The following is a 17,006-nucleotide window of genomic DNA, read 5'->3' as shown; positions in this document are numbered from 1 at the left end:
TGTGTGCGTGCCAGATGCGTGAACCTTTGCTCCATGCATGACCTGCTTCATCATCCATGCTCACCGCGCCTCCCCCACCCCTCCCTTCCCTCCTATGTCTCCTGCTAACCTTTTCTGTGTGTGCCTGTGCGTGCATGTGCATATGCATGTGTGTGTGTGTGTGTGTATCCTACCTTTTTCTTCCTGTCCTCCGTCACCATGCAGTCGCGGCAATACTGCAGGAAACCACAGCCTCCACCCCAACCGCCTCGGTGCTCCTCCGCTGGCGCTGGTTTGCCAAAGTCTGCCGCGTATGCGGCTTTCACATCGTCGTCGTTGCCCAGTGCTGCCCTAACACCACAGCATCTCCATCCTTCAGCGAGGATGCAGCCTCTTGGCATCCCCCGCCAGGGCGGCGCGCCTGCTGCATCAGCTCTTACGCCGCCGCCGACTGTCGCTCCGTCCCTTTCTCTGCCACCGGAAACCACCGTGCTCTCTGTCCACTCGGCCGCCTCTGGCAACATCTCCCGTATCGGTGTTCGCGACGTTGCTGAACTCGTACGCCACCTTGCCGAGTCCCGCTACATGACCCGGCAACTGCAGCAGCGCGTCCATCAGATGGAGTCCTTCTCCTCCATGAAAACCGCAGCAACAGGCGACTCCGTCGTGAGCGGCGTTCCCACGCAGCAAGGCACCACAGCCGCATCGCAGGCGGCTGGCGAACGCCTTGCCACGAGTGGTGAGGCCGATGCCGCCGCCGCAGCTGAGCAGGCGACACCTCTTCATCACCCCAATCAAAGGATGGCGACGAGCGAGAGGCGGCAGCGCACCGCCAACGCGCGAGGTGGGGAGTGGACGCGCACGGCAGCCCGCGCCTCCGCAAAGGCGGCAAATAGGACGAGGCGGGTCTTTGCAGCCTTTCCTCGGTCTCGGTCGCGCGACTCCCTCTCTCCTCGCTCTCCACACCGCTGCCCCTCGACAACGCCGTCGGCGCCCGCCACAGCATCGACCACCGCATCTGCAACCACCAGCAGCCTGCCGTCCACCAGTCCAGCCAGCTCCATCGCCGAGCTGCCAGCGCGTTGTGTGTCTCGTTCTCCGTCATCGCGGTGTGCGTCGAACGGGGCCTGCTCGACCACACCCCCGAGACACCGGCGGCGCCGAGCATCACGAAGACCGTATGGGTCTCGCCGAACGCACTCGGCACTAGAGAGGCCAAGACAGCGGCCGCACTCTTCGGCCCCCGCCAACTGTCGCGACACCGCCGCAGATTTGCCGCGTAAGCCGGAGATGCAGCGCCGCAGAGGCAGTGCCGAGCGCCGCCGAACACAGAGTCGCTCGCGGATGCGCCGCTATCACAGCGCGCGCAGCAGCCACGATATCACGTTGACGGCAGAGAGAGGAGATGGAGATGCATGTGCCGCAGCGCACGCTGCGTCCATTTCTCTGGCCTGCCACTGCCCACGCTCCTCAGCGACCGAGTCGAGGCGACATCGCCGCGCTAAAAGCACTGCCACACAGGAAAGACACCGCGTCTCCTTTTCCAGCTTGCCGCCTCCGCCAGCCGCGTTGCCTGCGCTGGACCAGATGCGGGGCGCATCATCGAAGAAGGTAAAGGCGCTTGTTTGGCAGAGGCGCTACTACGATTTACTGGACCGGTACACGGACGAGACGACGCGGCGGGATGCCGATCTGGCCGATATCCACGAGATGATCGAGTACATTAGCTGGGAGCAAGACCGATCTCGGCATTGCCATCGTCAGCGGCACCACGCGCAGACCGTGGAGGGTGATGCAGGTGGCGGAGAGCGTCAGTTGTCACGAGTTGATGCAACACCGCGTGGCAGCGCGCGAGGTTCCGCGGATGCACCTCATGCCGCAAGCGACGAACACGCTGTAGCGACACCACAGGCGGTCGCTCACACCACCAACAACGGTACCATGCGCACCAAGGCCGATGACGGCGGCCCCGGCGGTAGTGCTACCGTGAGTGATGCGGTGGCCCCTGTACACGACTCTCTGGAGTGCATCGAAGCGCTGCGTTGTGAGGCGGACGCGTGGCGACAGCGTTGCCTTGCCCTCCTCCAACAGCAGCAGAAGCTGCAACAGCCACAACAGCGGCTAGAAGGAGAGGTGACGTGGGCCAGCGACACGTCCGTCGCGCCACTGCCACCGCGGCCTTCGTCGGTGGCGGCAGGGCGGTCACCGCTGACACTCGGCACTGGGTCCACCTCACGTCAGGTAGAGCTGCTGATGAGCACGCATACGTCCACCACGGCGGACGAAGGAGCAGGTGTCACACCTGGGGGTGGGCACGGTGAGTGTGAAGGGGATGCCTGCACTGCAGCAGCGCATCTCACTGAGAATGCTGTGCACGGCAGGGCGTCACCTCCAGCGCTGCCAAGCTACCCCACAACGCCAGCGTCTATGGTTGCGCAGACACCGCAGTGTGCATCACCAAGTGCCACCCCAGCAGCAGCGGCAGGAGATGCTTCTTCACCGGGCCTCCAGCTGTACCATCCGTACGCCCCGCCACGCCTGGCTACCAGCTCGCACGTCTCCTCGGTAGGGGCGGCGAACTTCGATTCACGCTTTCCGACGCCACCGCTGCCGTCGCATGCCCGACAACCAGTGCAGCCCGCAGGCGGCGCGCCGTCGCCGCCAACGGGCTTTTCCAGCCCTATGGCTTCTCCCTTGCACACCGCGCCAGCGAAGCCACCTCTATTTGTGGGTGTGCCTGGGTACCAGCCGCTGAGCACACGCCATGACTCGCGTGCCGCCTGGCCGAGTCAGGCTTTTCCAGCCTCACTCCCGTCAGGTAAAGCTCCGCCATACGGCACCAGCGCCGACTACACTTTTCCTGCCGCTGCTTCAGCCTTCCATGGTGCGCCGTCCTTCGACGCGAGCGACGCCTCCGCGTGGAGAGGCGTGACGAGAGGTGGGGCGCCGCAGGGCCGCGGATATGCAGCCAGCAGCGCGTCCCCGTGGTCGATCGATGCGACTCTTGAGCACCAGCGTCACAGCAACTTGCCAGCTTCCTCCCCCACCGCCGTGCCCGAGGCGCTCACGCCGTACCCGCACGCTTCCTCCCTCCTCCACGTGCCTCCTCCTTCTTTGTCCATGGCTGCAGAGCTTGTGTGCGCGCGCGAGCAACTGGAGCGCGATATTCGCCGACATGACCAGCTGCTGGCTGCGATTGGAAAGCTGCAGAAGACGGCTGCCGAGCACGCCACGCGACGCGGGCTCTAAAGGCACCTCAAGACGGAGGGAGCAGGCAACGCGGTTAGGGCGGGTGAGGGACGCGTGCGGAGCGTCCGCCTCCTTTTTCGACTCCTGATCGTGCCCCCTTGTTCTCCTCTCCTCTCCGGTGAAGTGTTGACGACTGCAGCGCGATCGACGCCACATGCATCGTTCACACGCGTATCCTCTGCCTGCGCACACGCTGCCGGGGCGGGGAGGGGTGTCCTCCTCTTCCTCCTTTTTTCCCGTCCACCACACCGGCGTGCGTCTCTCTCCCTTTCTCTATGCGAGAGAACATGCCCATCACGGACGTTAAGGCAAGTGAGATTGTGAGTGGTGGTGATGAGGGATGAAGAAGAGGCGACAGCTGACGTTGATCAAGGCACAGAGAATGCTCTCTCCCCACTTCGGTGGATGACGACGCCTGGGGTGCAATGGGCGGCCTGCTCGAGGCAGCGCACGCTCTACCGCCAAGTCGACCAGGAGCCAAGGAAAGAGAAACTGAGGATCACCGAACACGGCACCCTCTACGGATGCCCACTGCCGCCTCCATCACATGACGCACTCTCGCTCTCCAGCTTTTCTGACCCGTTGCGCTGCGGAGGGAGTGCTAGGCGCCAAGGATCGTGGGCGAGGCATTCGTCACCTGCTGACCCACCCGCCCACCCACGGTCTCCTCGCATCTGCTCATGCTCTGTGCACTGCGACACAGGGAGGGACGCGCGCTCGCTCATCCCTGTGCAAAGAAGAGGTCCGCGCCTGTCTCTGCGTATGGGTGCTCGTGCCATGCGCTCCATCTCTCTCACATTCCCTCCGCACTTGCCACTCCACCGCCTTTTCATCGCCGTCTTTGCGGGCTTATCGGCGTGCGCATGCGATCGCGTTTTGTGCCGTGTTCGCGTGCCGCGCGTATCCGCCGTGGGCGCGGGTGAATCCGCTCATTCGTCAACACGAACACACGCGTGTGGCCATGCGCTGCTCTGGTGTGCGTTCCAGAACGTCACCTTGTGCGGACGCCAACGATGAGAATAGCAGGAGAACATCCACACTCACGCACACATACAGGCAAGCAAAGGCCAGTGGCGGTTTTGTAAGCGAGTTGCCTCATCCAACGTTCACGGAACACGCCCCCCCCCCCCCAAGTACGCCTCCGTCTCTCTCTCTCTGCTGGTGTGCGTGCGTCCGTGACCTCGAGACACGTGCGCTTCGAGCCGCCGGCCTCTACGCGCCATCACAGGCACCTCAGGTGTACTCGTACCCACCTGCGCATCAGCTCTAGCACGCACATCCATCATAGATAGTTTACACTCCCTTCAGTTGAGGTTAAATCGGCACAAGGCACGTACGCAGACGTGTAGGTGTATACGCACATCCCCTCCCCTCCCTAACCATCTCGTGTCCTTCCTCCTTCCGTAGCTTCTCTCTGCCGCCTTACAACAGCAGGGAAAGGTGTGCCGGCCGAGCAATGGAGGGACTTAAGAGGCAGGTTGAGCTGCTGTACGCAGCGCTACAGCCACTGGATGTGGATCACAGCTGCCATCGCCATGAACAGCCAACAACCCTTCCCGACGAGGCGGTTTCGGAACTGCAGGTAGCGCTTGCCCGCGCAACGGCGCTGGCTCACTGGGCCACCGCTGTGCAACGAGAGCAGTTGCTGCAGCAACGTCCGAGTGGCGGCAGTGGCGCACCAAGTCTGCAGTGTGGTGCCTCAGCTCAACAGCAGACGCTTGGCAGCGTCGCTGAACTGTTTAAGGTGTCTATCGCTGACATCCGCCAGTGGAACCCGCAACTACCGTTCGCGCTTCGCGAGGACGACGTGCTGCCGCCCGATACGTACCTCAAGGTGCGACCTGCGGCGTCCCCGGTCTCGCCGCCGCGACCGTCGTCGACGTCGACGCCGGCGTCGCGCTTAAGGCTAGTTGCCGGCTCTACAGGGTCGTCGGGAGTCGCGGTGAGCGGCCATACCTCGGCGAAGACGCAGGGGACTGACGCAGGGCATGGCCACGGCGTTGCAGCTCGCCGGCACAACTCCGCAGCCAGTAGCACTCGGAGCAGTTGCTCGAGCAGGACTGCTGGTGGTGCAGGCACCTCCATCACTGGAGTCTGCAGCGGCGTCTTTCCCTGTGGCAGCGAAGGCGGCGCGAGCCAAGGGCGATACAGCGCCTGGACTGCGGACAGCGGACGTGGCTCGAGCCGGTCTCCTCAAGTTCCGGAGCTGTCGATGCCGAACAGTTGCGCCAACGCCGCTCCGCCCTCCTGCGCCCCGGAACCAGTCATGATGTCGGTGTGCAGCAACTCATGCTCCCCGCCAGACAGGTACTATCTGATCGACTTGAAGGAGGACGTGATGGAGTCGTCACCAACTCCGAAGAGCGATGCGAGTGCGAACGGCAAGGCCCGCTGCAGCTGCAGCGCCCCCAAAGACTCTACTCCGTCACCGCCTGTGCCTTCCCTAGCGCCGCCCCCGCTGTTCCCGGGTGCGGCCACTTTGCCAGCAGCAGCGGCCGCGGGGGCGACGCCGTGGCACGACAGCTTTCCTCGGCAAGACTTCATTGATGACGGCAGCTCCGTCACCAGTGTACAAGAGCTCTGCACGCGTGGCCACTCCCGTTTCTCTCCTTGCAGCCCAATCGGGGGGATGCCGACGGTCTCTGCTGTCACGTCGAAAGGGCGCCACTCTGACATCGGTCCGATGGCGCCGCCTGGCGCGAGCTCCACAGCTTCCCAGATTAGACCGCCCTCGTCCCTGGCAGATGGTGAGAGTGATGGGAGGGAGCCGAGAAGGCGCACTGCCGGGTCTGCTGCAGCAGTGTCTGCAGTGCCGCCTCGGGAGGCGAAGGGAGGAGCACGGGCGTTGGCGCTGCCGTCGCCGGCGCGGGAGACAAGCGCATCGCTCTCGGCCGTCTCGCCGCCCTCTTCGCTCGGGGCGGATGGACGGAGCAACAGCGCCCACAGCCGCATGCGCGCCGGCGGCGCGGCGGGGGAGGGAGAGCTGTGTGGCGCAGAGGTGCCCCGGCACCAGTGGCTCTCACCAATGCAGCATCGCCAGCGAGCATCGGCGTTGTCACCGTCCCTCGCTGCCCCGTCGGACACTTCGTCGTGCTCGCCGGTGGCGAAGGAACAGTGCCCACCATCAGCCACCACAGCATCGAAGGCCGCGGTGAACAGTGGCGACATCCACAGTCCGAGTGACTTCCTGACCCCCGTTCAGCACCGAGGCTGTCGTGGCCCGCAGCGCACGGCTGACAAAGCCTTTTCGAGCACCGGCCGCTCCGACATGGAGGGCAGCCCTGCCAGCGCCTCGTGCTCCTTCCCTGGAGGCCACTCGGGGATCGAGGCTGAGGCGAGTGAGCCACCAAGGAGCGACACAGAAGACTACATGGAGGACGAGGAGGAGAGGACCCCCTCTATGCGTCCGCCGGCCATGCTAGGATGTCACGTCAGCAGTCCCCCACCGAACCTCAGCCGCTTCCAGCAGAGCGCCTGCGCCGGAGCTCGCCTCTCCACCGCTCCGCCTCGCCTCTTCACGGCTCCGCCTCGCCGCGCAGTCGAGTCCTCACAGCAGCTGCGGCAGAAGCCAGGAGTTGAGATGGACGCATCGCCGTCCCCGCCGTCGCTGGCTGCTCCGTCTATTCTGGAGCCGCCACAGCAACGGCTGCAGGAGTGGAGTGAGTTGGACGACCCCCTCGAGGGGTCGCAGCTGGCGGGCGGGGAGGACTACGACACGCTCGAGGGCATCGCCGCAGCGTACAACCTAACGGTCTCCACTATCATCGAGTGGAACCCGTACCTGAAGAAGTACCGGCCAAGTGAGCCGCTCCCGCCAGACCTGCCCATTGTCCTGCCCATGTCGAGCGAGGACGAGGAAGATGGCGAGGAGACGAACAACTTCGTGCGCGAGGCGGACTCTGAGCTGCTGCGGAGGCCGCGACCCAGGCTTGGGAATCACACGCCGGGCGGATACTCCCCGTCCGGCGCTTTAGACAATTCGCCAACACCGCTGCGACCGCTGTAAGAGGCCCTGCGAACACCGCGCTTGTGCCCCTTCGGCCCCTGTTCCTTTACATCTTTTCTGTGCATCGTAGCGGCGCTGTCGACGGCAGCCCCGTCGGCGGCGGCCGGTGATGGGCGCTGTTTGGCTTGCACGCTTTTCTTCTCCATAAAGGAACGAGTGATACTGCGGGAGGCTGATGGATGGGCATTGCCGTCGTAAGAGATCTGAGGGAGGGGAGAGGGGTGAAGAGAGGAGATTCAGGTGTGTGCGCGTGTGCGTGTGCCCTGTCGGGGAAGGAGGAGGGTGTGAGTGGGACGAGCTTGGGAGACGGTGCCGCCGAGCGACGGACGGGGGAAGGAAGACAAGAACGCACATACCCTGCCTGCCTCCCTCAGCGTTCGTCTCTTGCTCCTCTCTCTCACACTGGTGCTGGGGGCCGCCGCTGCTGCTGGCGGATGCGTTCCGCTATGCTTTTCCCCTCCTTCCCTCCTCCTCCGCGGATCGGGAACGTGCGCGGGGCTCGTTTGTGTCTGCCCCACCGTGGCGGCCTTCTCTCTCATCTCTCCTTCTTTTCGCTTCGTCTCTCTCGTCTTGGGTGTCGCACGCATCATCGCAGCAAAGAAACTCGCGGATCGCCGGTGTGATCGCTTCCTGCTTACCCCCGCATCACACGCACATCACCACCGCCACACGCGCGCTCACCCACGCCCTTATTAGAAGGGCCGCCGCCTCATCCCTTCTCTCTCTCCCTGTACCTCCCTGTGCATCCCTCCTACCTTTCGCTCAACCTCCTCCTCACTGGCTCAGAGACAGCACGGCGCCACCTTCACCATGTCCCTCGCACTCCTCCCCATGATCCTGCGCAAGGACGACTCGCTCGTCCTTGCTGTGTACAACGAGAAGGCGGCGAGTCTTACGGAGCTCAACGGCGAGGCGAACCGCTACACCGGCGACTACCGTGAGTGTGAGGTTGCCTTCAACCCGGCGCGGCCCACCTGCTTCGCCCACGCGACAACCACCACGCTGACGTACACGGAGGTGATCGAGGACACCGCCGCGGCCGAGGACGACGCGTGCCGGTTCAGCTTTAAGACGCTCTTCACCGTCTCCATGCCCCACGTCGCGGTGAGCCTGGCCTTCTCGCCGAAGGGCACGTACCTCGTCACGTACGCGATGATGGATCAGAAGCGTACCCCCGACGGCAACCTGAGCGTCTTTGAGACCGCCAAAGGCAGGCTGCTTCGTCGCGGCATGCAGGCCCGCTGGCCGGCCATGATCTGGACGGCAGACGAGGCATACGTGGTACGGCCGGTGCAGGGTTGCATGCACGCCATGAACGGCGACCTCTCCTCCACGGCGTCGTCCTCGGTGCTGTTGGAAGGCACCAACGAGGACAACAGCGAGCAGCAGTCGGATGCCGATCATGATGGTGCAGCTGCCGTCAACGGGACACTGAGCAAGGTGGACCTGATGCTGGCCCAGGACAAGGAGATCGAGTACGCGACAGCGCCAGCTGAGGGCCGCCCGATGCTTGCACTCTTCAAGCCATTCTACAAGCAGCGCCAGGCCACGTTCTGTGTCTATCGCCTTCCGCAGCTCCGTGAAGGCCCGCTGTACCAGGTGAACTTCGGCCGCGCCGAGGCAGCCAGCCTCTTCTGGAGCCCGTCCGGCAACTACGTGGCGCTCCTCGTAAAGTCCGAGCGGGACCCGAGCGGGAAGAGCTACTACGGCACCGTGCAGCTGCACATCATCGACGTCATGAACCGCAGCATCATGGACGTCAAGCTGAAGGGTGAGGGCGAGACAGTGCACGACTGCCAGTGGTCGCCCACATTGGATGAGCTGCTGGTCATTCACGGCAAGATGCCACGCAACAAGTGCACTCTGTTTAACAAGAACGGTGTGGCGCAGATGACCTTCGGAGACGCGCCGCGTAACATGGCCGCGTGGGCTCCCAACGGTGCTCAGTTCGTCCTTGGCGGCAGCGGCAACCTCGCTGGTGACTACCAGTTCTACGTCCGTCCTCAGATGGCGCAGGTGGCAGGCGCCGGTGCTGGTTCCAACGCCACCGTTCCTGTAGCTTCGTCGGCAGCTTGCACCGGCGAGTTCAACGAGAAGTGCAGCTTTCAGAACTGGGCCCCCGACAGCTACAACTTTCTATGCTCCACCGTCTTCACACGGCTTCGGATGGACAATAAGATCGTCGTGACGAAGCTGAATGGGGCGCGGGTGCTGACGTGTAAATATCCGGTGCTGTACGGGGCGCACTGGGTGGCGATGCACGCTCCCGACGAGTACCCGGCTCGTGCAGCCTCGCCGCGTGCTGCAGGGGAGGAGATGCCGAAGCCGCAGGCGTACCGACCACCAGGAGGCACATCTCGTGCGGCAGCGCTGCTCCGTCGCGATCCGGAGGCCGCTCAGAAGACGAAGCCCACCGGCCCTGTTGGGGCGACGGTCGTGGCGCAGAAGAAGAAGCGACGGCACTAAGCAAGGCTGACGTAAACCATGTGTGCGACACCGCCAGCGGTGTTTGCACCGTGTAAAGCGAATCCATGCATGCACAGGGTGTGCCTACCCCTGAGCAAGCGACATCGCAGCGTGAGGATCGGCGAGCGGTGACTGACCCTGCCTCCCTGCTCGTCTCTTTGCTCGCTCACACGACGGAGCGGAAAGGGGTGGTGGAGGTGGAGGGACAGGCGTGTACTGCTGCGCTTGGGCCGCGCCTCCTCTCCTCCACCGGTCGACCTTCTCTCACGTCGTCCCTCTGTTTCTCTCTTCCGCCTCTCCATCTTCCGATGCCTCCGGCTCAGAGGCGGGGCGAGCTGCGAGAGGGGAGGAGGGGGGAGGGGGAGCGGAGCGATGCGAGGAAGAGCGCGCGAGAGACGTCAACCACGGCCGCAATCCTACGTAAGACAACGAAGGAAACATATAAAGGATGACAACGAAGACGGATGGGGGGGGTGAGGGGAGGGAGGGGCAGCCTCTGAGAGATGATGCGCCTCTCTGTTACCTCGGAGGCCTGCAGACGCGCTCTCTTGCGGCTCTCGCGTATACGTTTTGTTGGTGTGTGTGTGTTTGTGTGTGTGCTGGTGTGATGCGGCGTCGCTCACACATCCACGAGCACACCACATCGCCTTCCTCTTATCGTTTCCATCCCCGACTCACTCACAGCTGCTCGCCGCGACTTAGCATGTACGCGGCGTGCACTTGTTATTGCTTTATACTCTCGACACGCCTCTGTCTCTCTCCTGCACCACACGTCTACACCCCTCCCTCCCTGATGAGCGGTCTGCGCTGCTATCTGCCTTGCCTCTATCCCTTAGCTCGTACAGCTCACTCATTGCGCAGTGGAGAGTGTCGGGTTGTACACCTGCAGAGTCGCCTCTCTCGTCTTGCACGCACATACAAGCTTTTGCGCACGGTTGGCGCATCCTTAGACGTATCGTCTTCTTTCCTTCCCTCCCCATCGCAAACAACTCTCCACCATGGCCTCGAAGCGACGCCGGCAGTCCAGCGGTGACTCTGCGTCCTCATCGACCTCGTCGTCCTCAACGTCCGAGCTGCCGCCCTCGAAGAAGGCGGCTGGCGGCCAGCGAGTCACGGCGGAAGCTGCAGTGGCGCCCATCACCACGGTCGCCACGTCTGCCACTGCCACGGCTGCAGGCGGTGCGAAGAAAAAGGCGACGACCGGGAGCCCCGCACGCCGCACAAGCAGCGCGCCAAAGATATCAAACGGCGATGCCGGCAGGCTGATCCGCAGCGCTGAGGCCCTCGCCGCCCTCAACACGAAGAAGTCCGAGAAGGAGATTTGGTCTGACGTGGTGCCGTTCGTGCGCAGGACCACGGACAGCGACTTCGACCCGTCGCGCATGTACAAGTTCATTACGTGGAACGTAGCCGGCCTACGCGGGCTGCTGAAGAAGAACGCCTCGGCGCTGAGAGCGTTCATGGAGGCCGAGAAGCCGGATGTTTTGTGCCTGCAGGAGACCAAGCTGAACGTCGACGAGGCCGATGCCAATGCGACCCTCGGCGTGGTGGACGGCTACTCCTTTGTGGACCACCCGTGCGCCTTCAAGCGGGGCTACTCGGGCACCCGCACCTACATGAAGAACAGCACCACTGTGAAACGGCTGCACGCGCGGTGCACTCGTGGCTTCGCATTGCCGTCCGAACCACAGGCAGGCGCGGCCGCCGGCTCACCGGTGCTGGTAGAAGGCGCTGGCGACGAGGAGGGCCGCGTGCTGACTACATTCCTATCTCCGGATCCGGACTCTGCATCGTCGTCGTCGCGCATTGCCCTCGTGAACACGTACGTGGCGAACAGCGGCATGGGACTGACGCGGCTGCCTTACCGCGTCCAATCCTTTGATCCCAGCATGAGGGAGTACCTTCAGCGGCTGGATACCTGGGCCACGGAAAATGCCGCCGTCCCGTCGGCGGCGGCGAAGGGCGGCGACAGCAGCCCGCACGGCTTTATCTGGGCTGGCGACCTCAATGTGGCGGAGCGCGACTACGACCGCTACTACGCCGGTACATTCAAGTCGATGCAGGAGTGCAGCGGCTTTGCGCCAGAGGAGCGGATATCGTTTCGCGAGACGATGCAGCGGACGAACTCGGTGGACGTCTTTCGCCAGCTCTACCCCCACGCAGGCCCGGTCTACTCCTTCTGGTCGCAGCGTATCAACGGTCGCCCAAGAAACTTGGGGTGGCGCTTGGACTACTTCGTTGTCTCCTCGCGGCTTGCATCGTACGTTGTGGACTGCTTCCCGATGCCGACGGTGATGGGCAGCGATCATTGTCCGTTCCAGATGTGGATGCAGCACCCATGACTGCAGGCGCTGCGTCGGCCCACGGCAGAGGCGGCAGCGATCAAGAGAGCGGGCGCGCGGTCGTTGCGCCGATGACGCGAGTGCACATATGCGTGCATGTTCCATCCACTTCGCACGCGCTCGCAGTGGGCGGCGAAGCAGAGACACGGAGACGGAGGCTCGAATAAAGGAGAGAGGGGCGGGAGAGCCCTCTTGGAAAATGGTTGTGGCGGTGTGGTGGGCGGCATCACTGCGTGCGCTTGCCAGACTTCCGCTTGTGTACGTGTGAGCGCGCGCGGCGGGGCGTGGAAAGACAGAAGAGGGGGAAGGGGATGCGGGAGGTGACGCTTCTCATCTCCCGCCCCGCTCACCACCTCCTTCCGGGTCAACCTCCGCTCCAAACGCACCTTCGCGTGTGTCTCTCTTTCTGGTGGTGATGGAATGCCGTGATCTCCCCCGTCCTTCCCCCGTTCCCTGGCCACAGGCACGGCCTGTGTGCTGCGTGCGTGCAGATGCGCCCATTTTCTCTAAGTTTGTGGGCTGTGCGCCTCTGCATGTGCGCGGTAGAAAGGGGAAGAGGAGTAGAAGGTGCAGAGACGGACGCAGGCAGGGGGGGATGCTCGCACCTTATCGCCTATATCATAGACATGCATAGAAGAGAGTTTGGTGAGGGTGGGGCTCATTGCATATGCCTGCTGGTACGAGAGGCGTGATGCAGCGTCAGTGGGGAGGTAACGCCGAGGGGGACGGGTGTGGCGTAAGGGGGGGGTGCGTCTCAGCCCCCATCCGCATACCCTTCCCCTTCCCTTCTCTTTCCACTGAAAGACTACGCGAGCGCAGAACCCATGTGGCGTCTCTCTTGTTGCTACGGGGGCCTTCTCGTCTCCCTTTTCCTCTGCTCCTCATCCTCCTCCCGCGACGCCATCGTGCAGAGGTGATGGCGAGGCTTTATCTGAAGCATGTGAGCGCAAGGCACAACACCGTGTGTCTGGTGTATATATATATATATATGCACATTGAAAACAACGCACGGCCACACTTCCGCACGTGCGCACCCCGGCAGCGCTCTCCATTCTCTACTGCTCTCACGCACAACGGACGCACACGCTTTCCCTCCCTTCCTTCCTCCGTCTGGCGCGTGTGCGACGAGGGGCACTGACGTCGCTGCATAGCCACACAGGCACACAAGCACACAAGCAATGCAAGCGGGCAATGGCCTGCTAGCGGACGTGCTCGCAGCGCTCCTTGGCGCGGCACAGACGACACTCCTTTCCTCTCGTCTTCTCCCCTCTGCTTTCTCCATCTCTCACCATCAACAAACTCACACCTCTCCCTCCTCGCCTCCGCGTTCCCGTCCCGTCCCCTCCTCCTCTCTCCATTCGCGTCTTCAACCGCTGCGATCGCATACACACACACACACAGACACACAAGAGAGAGAATACCCTGTCCTCATCTGTCCGCTCGGCTGCGCTGATACTTCGGTTGAGTTCCTGCCGCATCGCTCCTGCCCTGCCTCCTTTTCCATTCTCTCTCGCGCTACTTTCCATGTTCAGCTCGCGCCGTGCTGCACAGCGCCTCTGCGGTGGCTGCGCGCTTGCACAGGGGTGTTTGCCAGCCGCTGCGTTGCATCCATCACGCCCGTTGTTGCTGCGCGCCAAGACTCTGGCTGGTGTGACGCCGCAGAATGCTGCGGCGTCGCTTCATGGCAGAGACGGCGCCGGGGACGACTCTGGTGCTGGCGACGCTGGTCGTGGGTGTCATCGCGCTGTGGGCGGCGACCGGGATGCGGACACACAAGGCAACAACGCGCACGGTGCCCTTGTCGAAGGGGGCGCGTCGACGTACCCGGTGTCTGTTGTGCATGCGCACACTGCGGCGAGCCAGGCTACCGCCGCCCTGAAGTCGCTGCTAGGGCACTCCCGGCTGTCGTCGTCCGCCGTTGCGGCGGACACTGACGGTGCTGACCGGTTCTCCAATGCGGAAGCGCCGGCAACTTATGAGCGCATTCCTGATGCGGACACGGTAGGTTCTGACGTGGCCGGGTCAGCTGACGGCGATGCCGTGGAAGGAGATGGCGTGTCGAACGGTGAGGAGGAGCTGCTGGAGTGCGCTGAGGCCTTTGCGGATGAGGTGGAGGCGATGGGGGTGGAGAGGGCTGCCACTGTAACCGCTTCGAAGGCGGCACCCCCGTTACACGGGGCTGCATCTCAGAAGCAGAACAGAACAGAGAGAGAGCAACCTGCAAAGCCTGTTGCTACGCCGTACAGTGCAGGAGAGCCGTTGAACCTGCAAGGTGTACGGTATTGGGGCAGCATCGCGTCGGCCATGCGGAGCACAGCGGAGGCACGTCGCTTTCTCTCGCCCTTCTGGGCGTCGCGGAGAGCCTTCGAGGATGCCGGCGCGACCGTGACGGTGGAGGAGGAGGAAGGGGTCCTGGTATGCACCACCACGTCGGCGGTGGTGCGCTTGTTCAACCTGGAGCAGACGACCTTGGCCGCGGAGTACCGCGCCGCTACTGTGACCGAGGTCATCGCGCGTCTGCGTCTGGCGAGAGATCGCGATGGTACCTCGTCGTTCCGGAGGGGCTTCGATGCCAATGCGAAGCTGCTCGACCTCGCCGGCGGTCATTTTTCTTTTGCGCTCGCCACGTCCATTGCTGCCTCACCGCACTTTCCCCGCCTACGAGCGCAAAGCCCATACTGGCTTTCCGAGCGTGATGTGCAGGCGATTGGCGCAACAGTGCGGCCCGAGGAGGTGGGGTGCTGCACGCTGGTGCCACTCTCGTCGTCTGAGCCTTGGTGGCAGAGCCCGGCGGCAACGGCTGCCGACGCAGAGCTCTCGTACGACGCGCGCGCCGGCGCGGCTGCCACCTCGGTGCCGGGTGAGGAGGCCTCCACTGACACTGCGCGCAGCATCGTGCGTTACTATAACGTTGCCCAGCTGGACGACCGTGAGAGGTTTGCGCGGTTGAACCCGCTTAGGGACAGGCTGGTGCGCTGCCTGAACTACCGCGGCAGCCGCTACAACCCTTGCACCACCTGGCTCATGTGGGAGTACTGCGCTCGCTACCACTTCCCGCTGACGGACACGCCCGGAATCGTCTTTCTCACGATGGAGAAGATATTTCAACTCGGTGGGAGAGTTGTGCAGACTAAGCGCTACCCCATCCCGCGCACGCACGCAGGCCGAGGGGATGGCACCGCCGCTGACAGCAGAGGGAGTAGCATCCGCAGCGCCGCTGCTGCGAGTGTGAGCATGACACCACCATCCTCCTCTGCCGCCACCCCTGATCTTGAGAAGCTCGGAGCGATCCGCCACGGGGAGCTGGGTGTGGTGCCAGCGTGTGGCAGCGAGGACACCAGCACGTGTAACGGACACGGCGCCCGAGGCGGTACCGATGGCACGAGCTCCACAGCGGCCGACGTCGGAGTTGTCCCGCCACTGTTCACGATGGTGATCCATAACGAGGTAGTGAGCCTGTGCAACGCAATGCAGACCGACATCGCCGATGTTGTTCTCGCTCGTGCCGGCGAGTTGCGTAAGTCCCGGTACTGGAAGCGGTGGGTGTAACCCTAGTCCGCGTGCTGCAGCCACATACTGCTTCGTTGCTGTGATGACGCGCGCGAGCACGTATGCTTGTGCGTGTGCGCGCGCGCAGATGTGCACCCTCTCCCTCTAGGTGCTACTCCATCCATCCCTTCCCACCTGACACGAGCAGAGAGCAAGCTTGCACGGTTGTAGACACCACCACCAGTACCCACGCCCCTATAGAGAAGGGGAGGAGGGAGGGGGAGTGACCGGTTTTGCTGATGGTAAGGCGGGCTACCGCGTGAGGTGCCCCCTTCCGTCATTCTCTTCCTTCCCTTCCCACGACCAGAGCCGCTTTCCTTCCCGTCAAGCTCTCCTTCAGGCGCTCCCGCGCGACACACACACACACACACACATACACAGCCAGGCATGCACCTCTCTCAGACGTCAAGGGGGGGGGGGGCGAAGTGGGGTGGGGGCGGCGCTCGATTTGCCGAACAGAGAAAAAGAAGTGGGCACAAAGGCGAGAGGGCGATGGGTGATGGACATCGAAGCGAGACCTGAGGGAGACACGTGGCGCATACACTCTCTCACACGTGCACACACGCCCATACGTACTCGTCCGGCGTGAAAAACAAACAACAAAGAGGGTGGGTGGTGGTGGTGGTGGACACCCTCTATGGACAACCGGCATAGCGCGTGTTTTGCGTGCACGGGTGCTCTCCACCGCGTCTAGCTTTTTTTTCGTTTTCTTGTTTTGCGCCCGGTCAACAGGTGGTGGCACCTGTCGAGCCACGACTTCACCTTATCCACTGCTGCTACGTAAAGGCACCAACCGCTATACTACCTACACTTACACCTACACGAGAGGTGTACACAGCAGAAACGTATATCTATATAGGTGTGTGTGTGTGTGCCGGTGACGTCATATGCACCTTGTGCCTTCCTGGCGAGACGTTCTCTTGCCGAAGATTTTGGATGTCCGATCTGTCGGTGATGCGCTGCCGCTCCTCCACCCACACCCTCTTTTCTCTGTCGCTCTCCTTCGCTGTGCTCGTGCATGCCTGCTGACGATAACGGGGACGATGTACCCACTTGACACGCAGCGGCCTTGCTACTCGTGTTCGCCCTACTTCGCTCGTTGGCTTCGTGTCTGTCTCATCCGCTGCTCCGCCTCCCTTCCCTCTCCCCCTCTGCCTTTGCGTTGTGATGGTTGACTGGTTGGTTGGTTGCCTTCTCTGCTCGAGTGACGTGGCGCCACCCCCCTCCTCCTCCCTCTGTCTCTGTCTCTGTCTCCGTCTCTCCCTCCCTCGCGCACCGTTTACGTCTATTCGTTGCATCGGCGTTCCTCGATGCATCTGCGCGCGCCTCCATCCATCCGGAGGGCTCTACGGTGAAGGCGCAGGCCAGGGCACACCCATACACATACCACTGCACATACACCTTACCATAGACAT

At 63.1% G+C, this 17,006-nt stretch overlaps 5 protein-coding genes across 5 annotated transcripts; all 5 read left to right on the top strand.

The window, feature by feature from the left end:
- Window positions 1-198: 198 nt before the first annotated feature.
- On the top strand, window positions 199-3,228 carry LINJ_16_0710 (conserved hypothetical protein; the record flags this gene model as incomplete). The annotated part of the gene is made up of 1 exon (XM_001464522.2): window positions 199-3,228. One exon carries the CDS (start codon window positions 199-201, stop codon window positions 3,226-3,228), a length of 3,030 nt encoding a protein of 1,009 aa, XP_001464559.2.
- A 1,456-nt stretch (window positions 3,229-4,684) lies between these two features.
- Window positions 4,685-7,234, top strand: LINJ_16_0700 (conserved hypothetical protein; the record flags this gene model as incomplete). Its single annotated transcript, XM_001464521.1, has 1 exon — window positions 4,685-7,234. One exon carries the CDS (start codon window positions 4,685-4,687, stop codon window positions 7,232-7,234), a length of 2,550 nt encoding a protein of 849 aa, XP_001464558.1.
- An 810-nt stretch (window positions 7,235-8,044) lies between these two features.
- Window positions 8,045-9,700, top strand: LINJ_16_0690 (conserved hypothetical protein; the record flags this gene model as incomplete). Its single annotated transcript, XM_001464520.1, has 1 exon — window positions 8,045-9,700. One exon carries the CDS (start codon window positions 8,045-8,047, stop codon window positions 9,698-9,700), a length of 1,656 nt encoding a protein of 551 aa, XP_001464557.1.
- Window positions 9,701-10,698: 998 nt separating this feature from the next.
- On the top strand, window positions 10,699-12,042 carry AP-endonuclease (apurinic/apyrimidinic endonuclease-redox protein; the record flags this gene model as incomplete). Its single annotated transcript, XM_003392337.1, has 1 exon — window positions 10,699-12,042. One exon carries the CDS (start codon window positions 10,699-10,701, stop codon window positions 12,040-12,042), a length of 1,344 nt encoding a protein of 447 aa, XP_003392385.1.
- A 1,524-nt stretch (window positions 12,043-13,566) lies between these two features.
- LINJ_16_0670 (conserved hypothetical protein) lies at window positions 13,567-15,591 on the top strand (the record flags this gene model as incomplete). Its single annotated transcript, XM_003392336.1, has 1 exon — window positions 13,567-15,591. The coding sequence occupies one exon, from the start codon at window positions 13,567-13,569 to the stop codon at window positions 15,589-15,591; it is 2,025 nt and encodes a 674-aa protein (XP_003392384.1).
- Between the last annotated feature and the right edge of the window lie 1,415 nt (window positions 15,592-17,006).

The sequence above is a fragment of the Leishmania infantum genome, chromosome 16 (genome assembly GCF_000002875.2).
Source record: "Leishmania infantum JPCM5 genome chromosome 16".
NCBI lineage: Eukaryota > Euglenozoa > Kinetoplastea > Trypanosomatida > Trypanosomatidae > Leishmania > Leishmania infantum.
The sequence above is the reverse complement of the archived record's forward strand: the minus strand, read 5'-3'. Positions and strand labels throughout refer to the sequence as shown.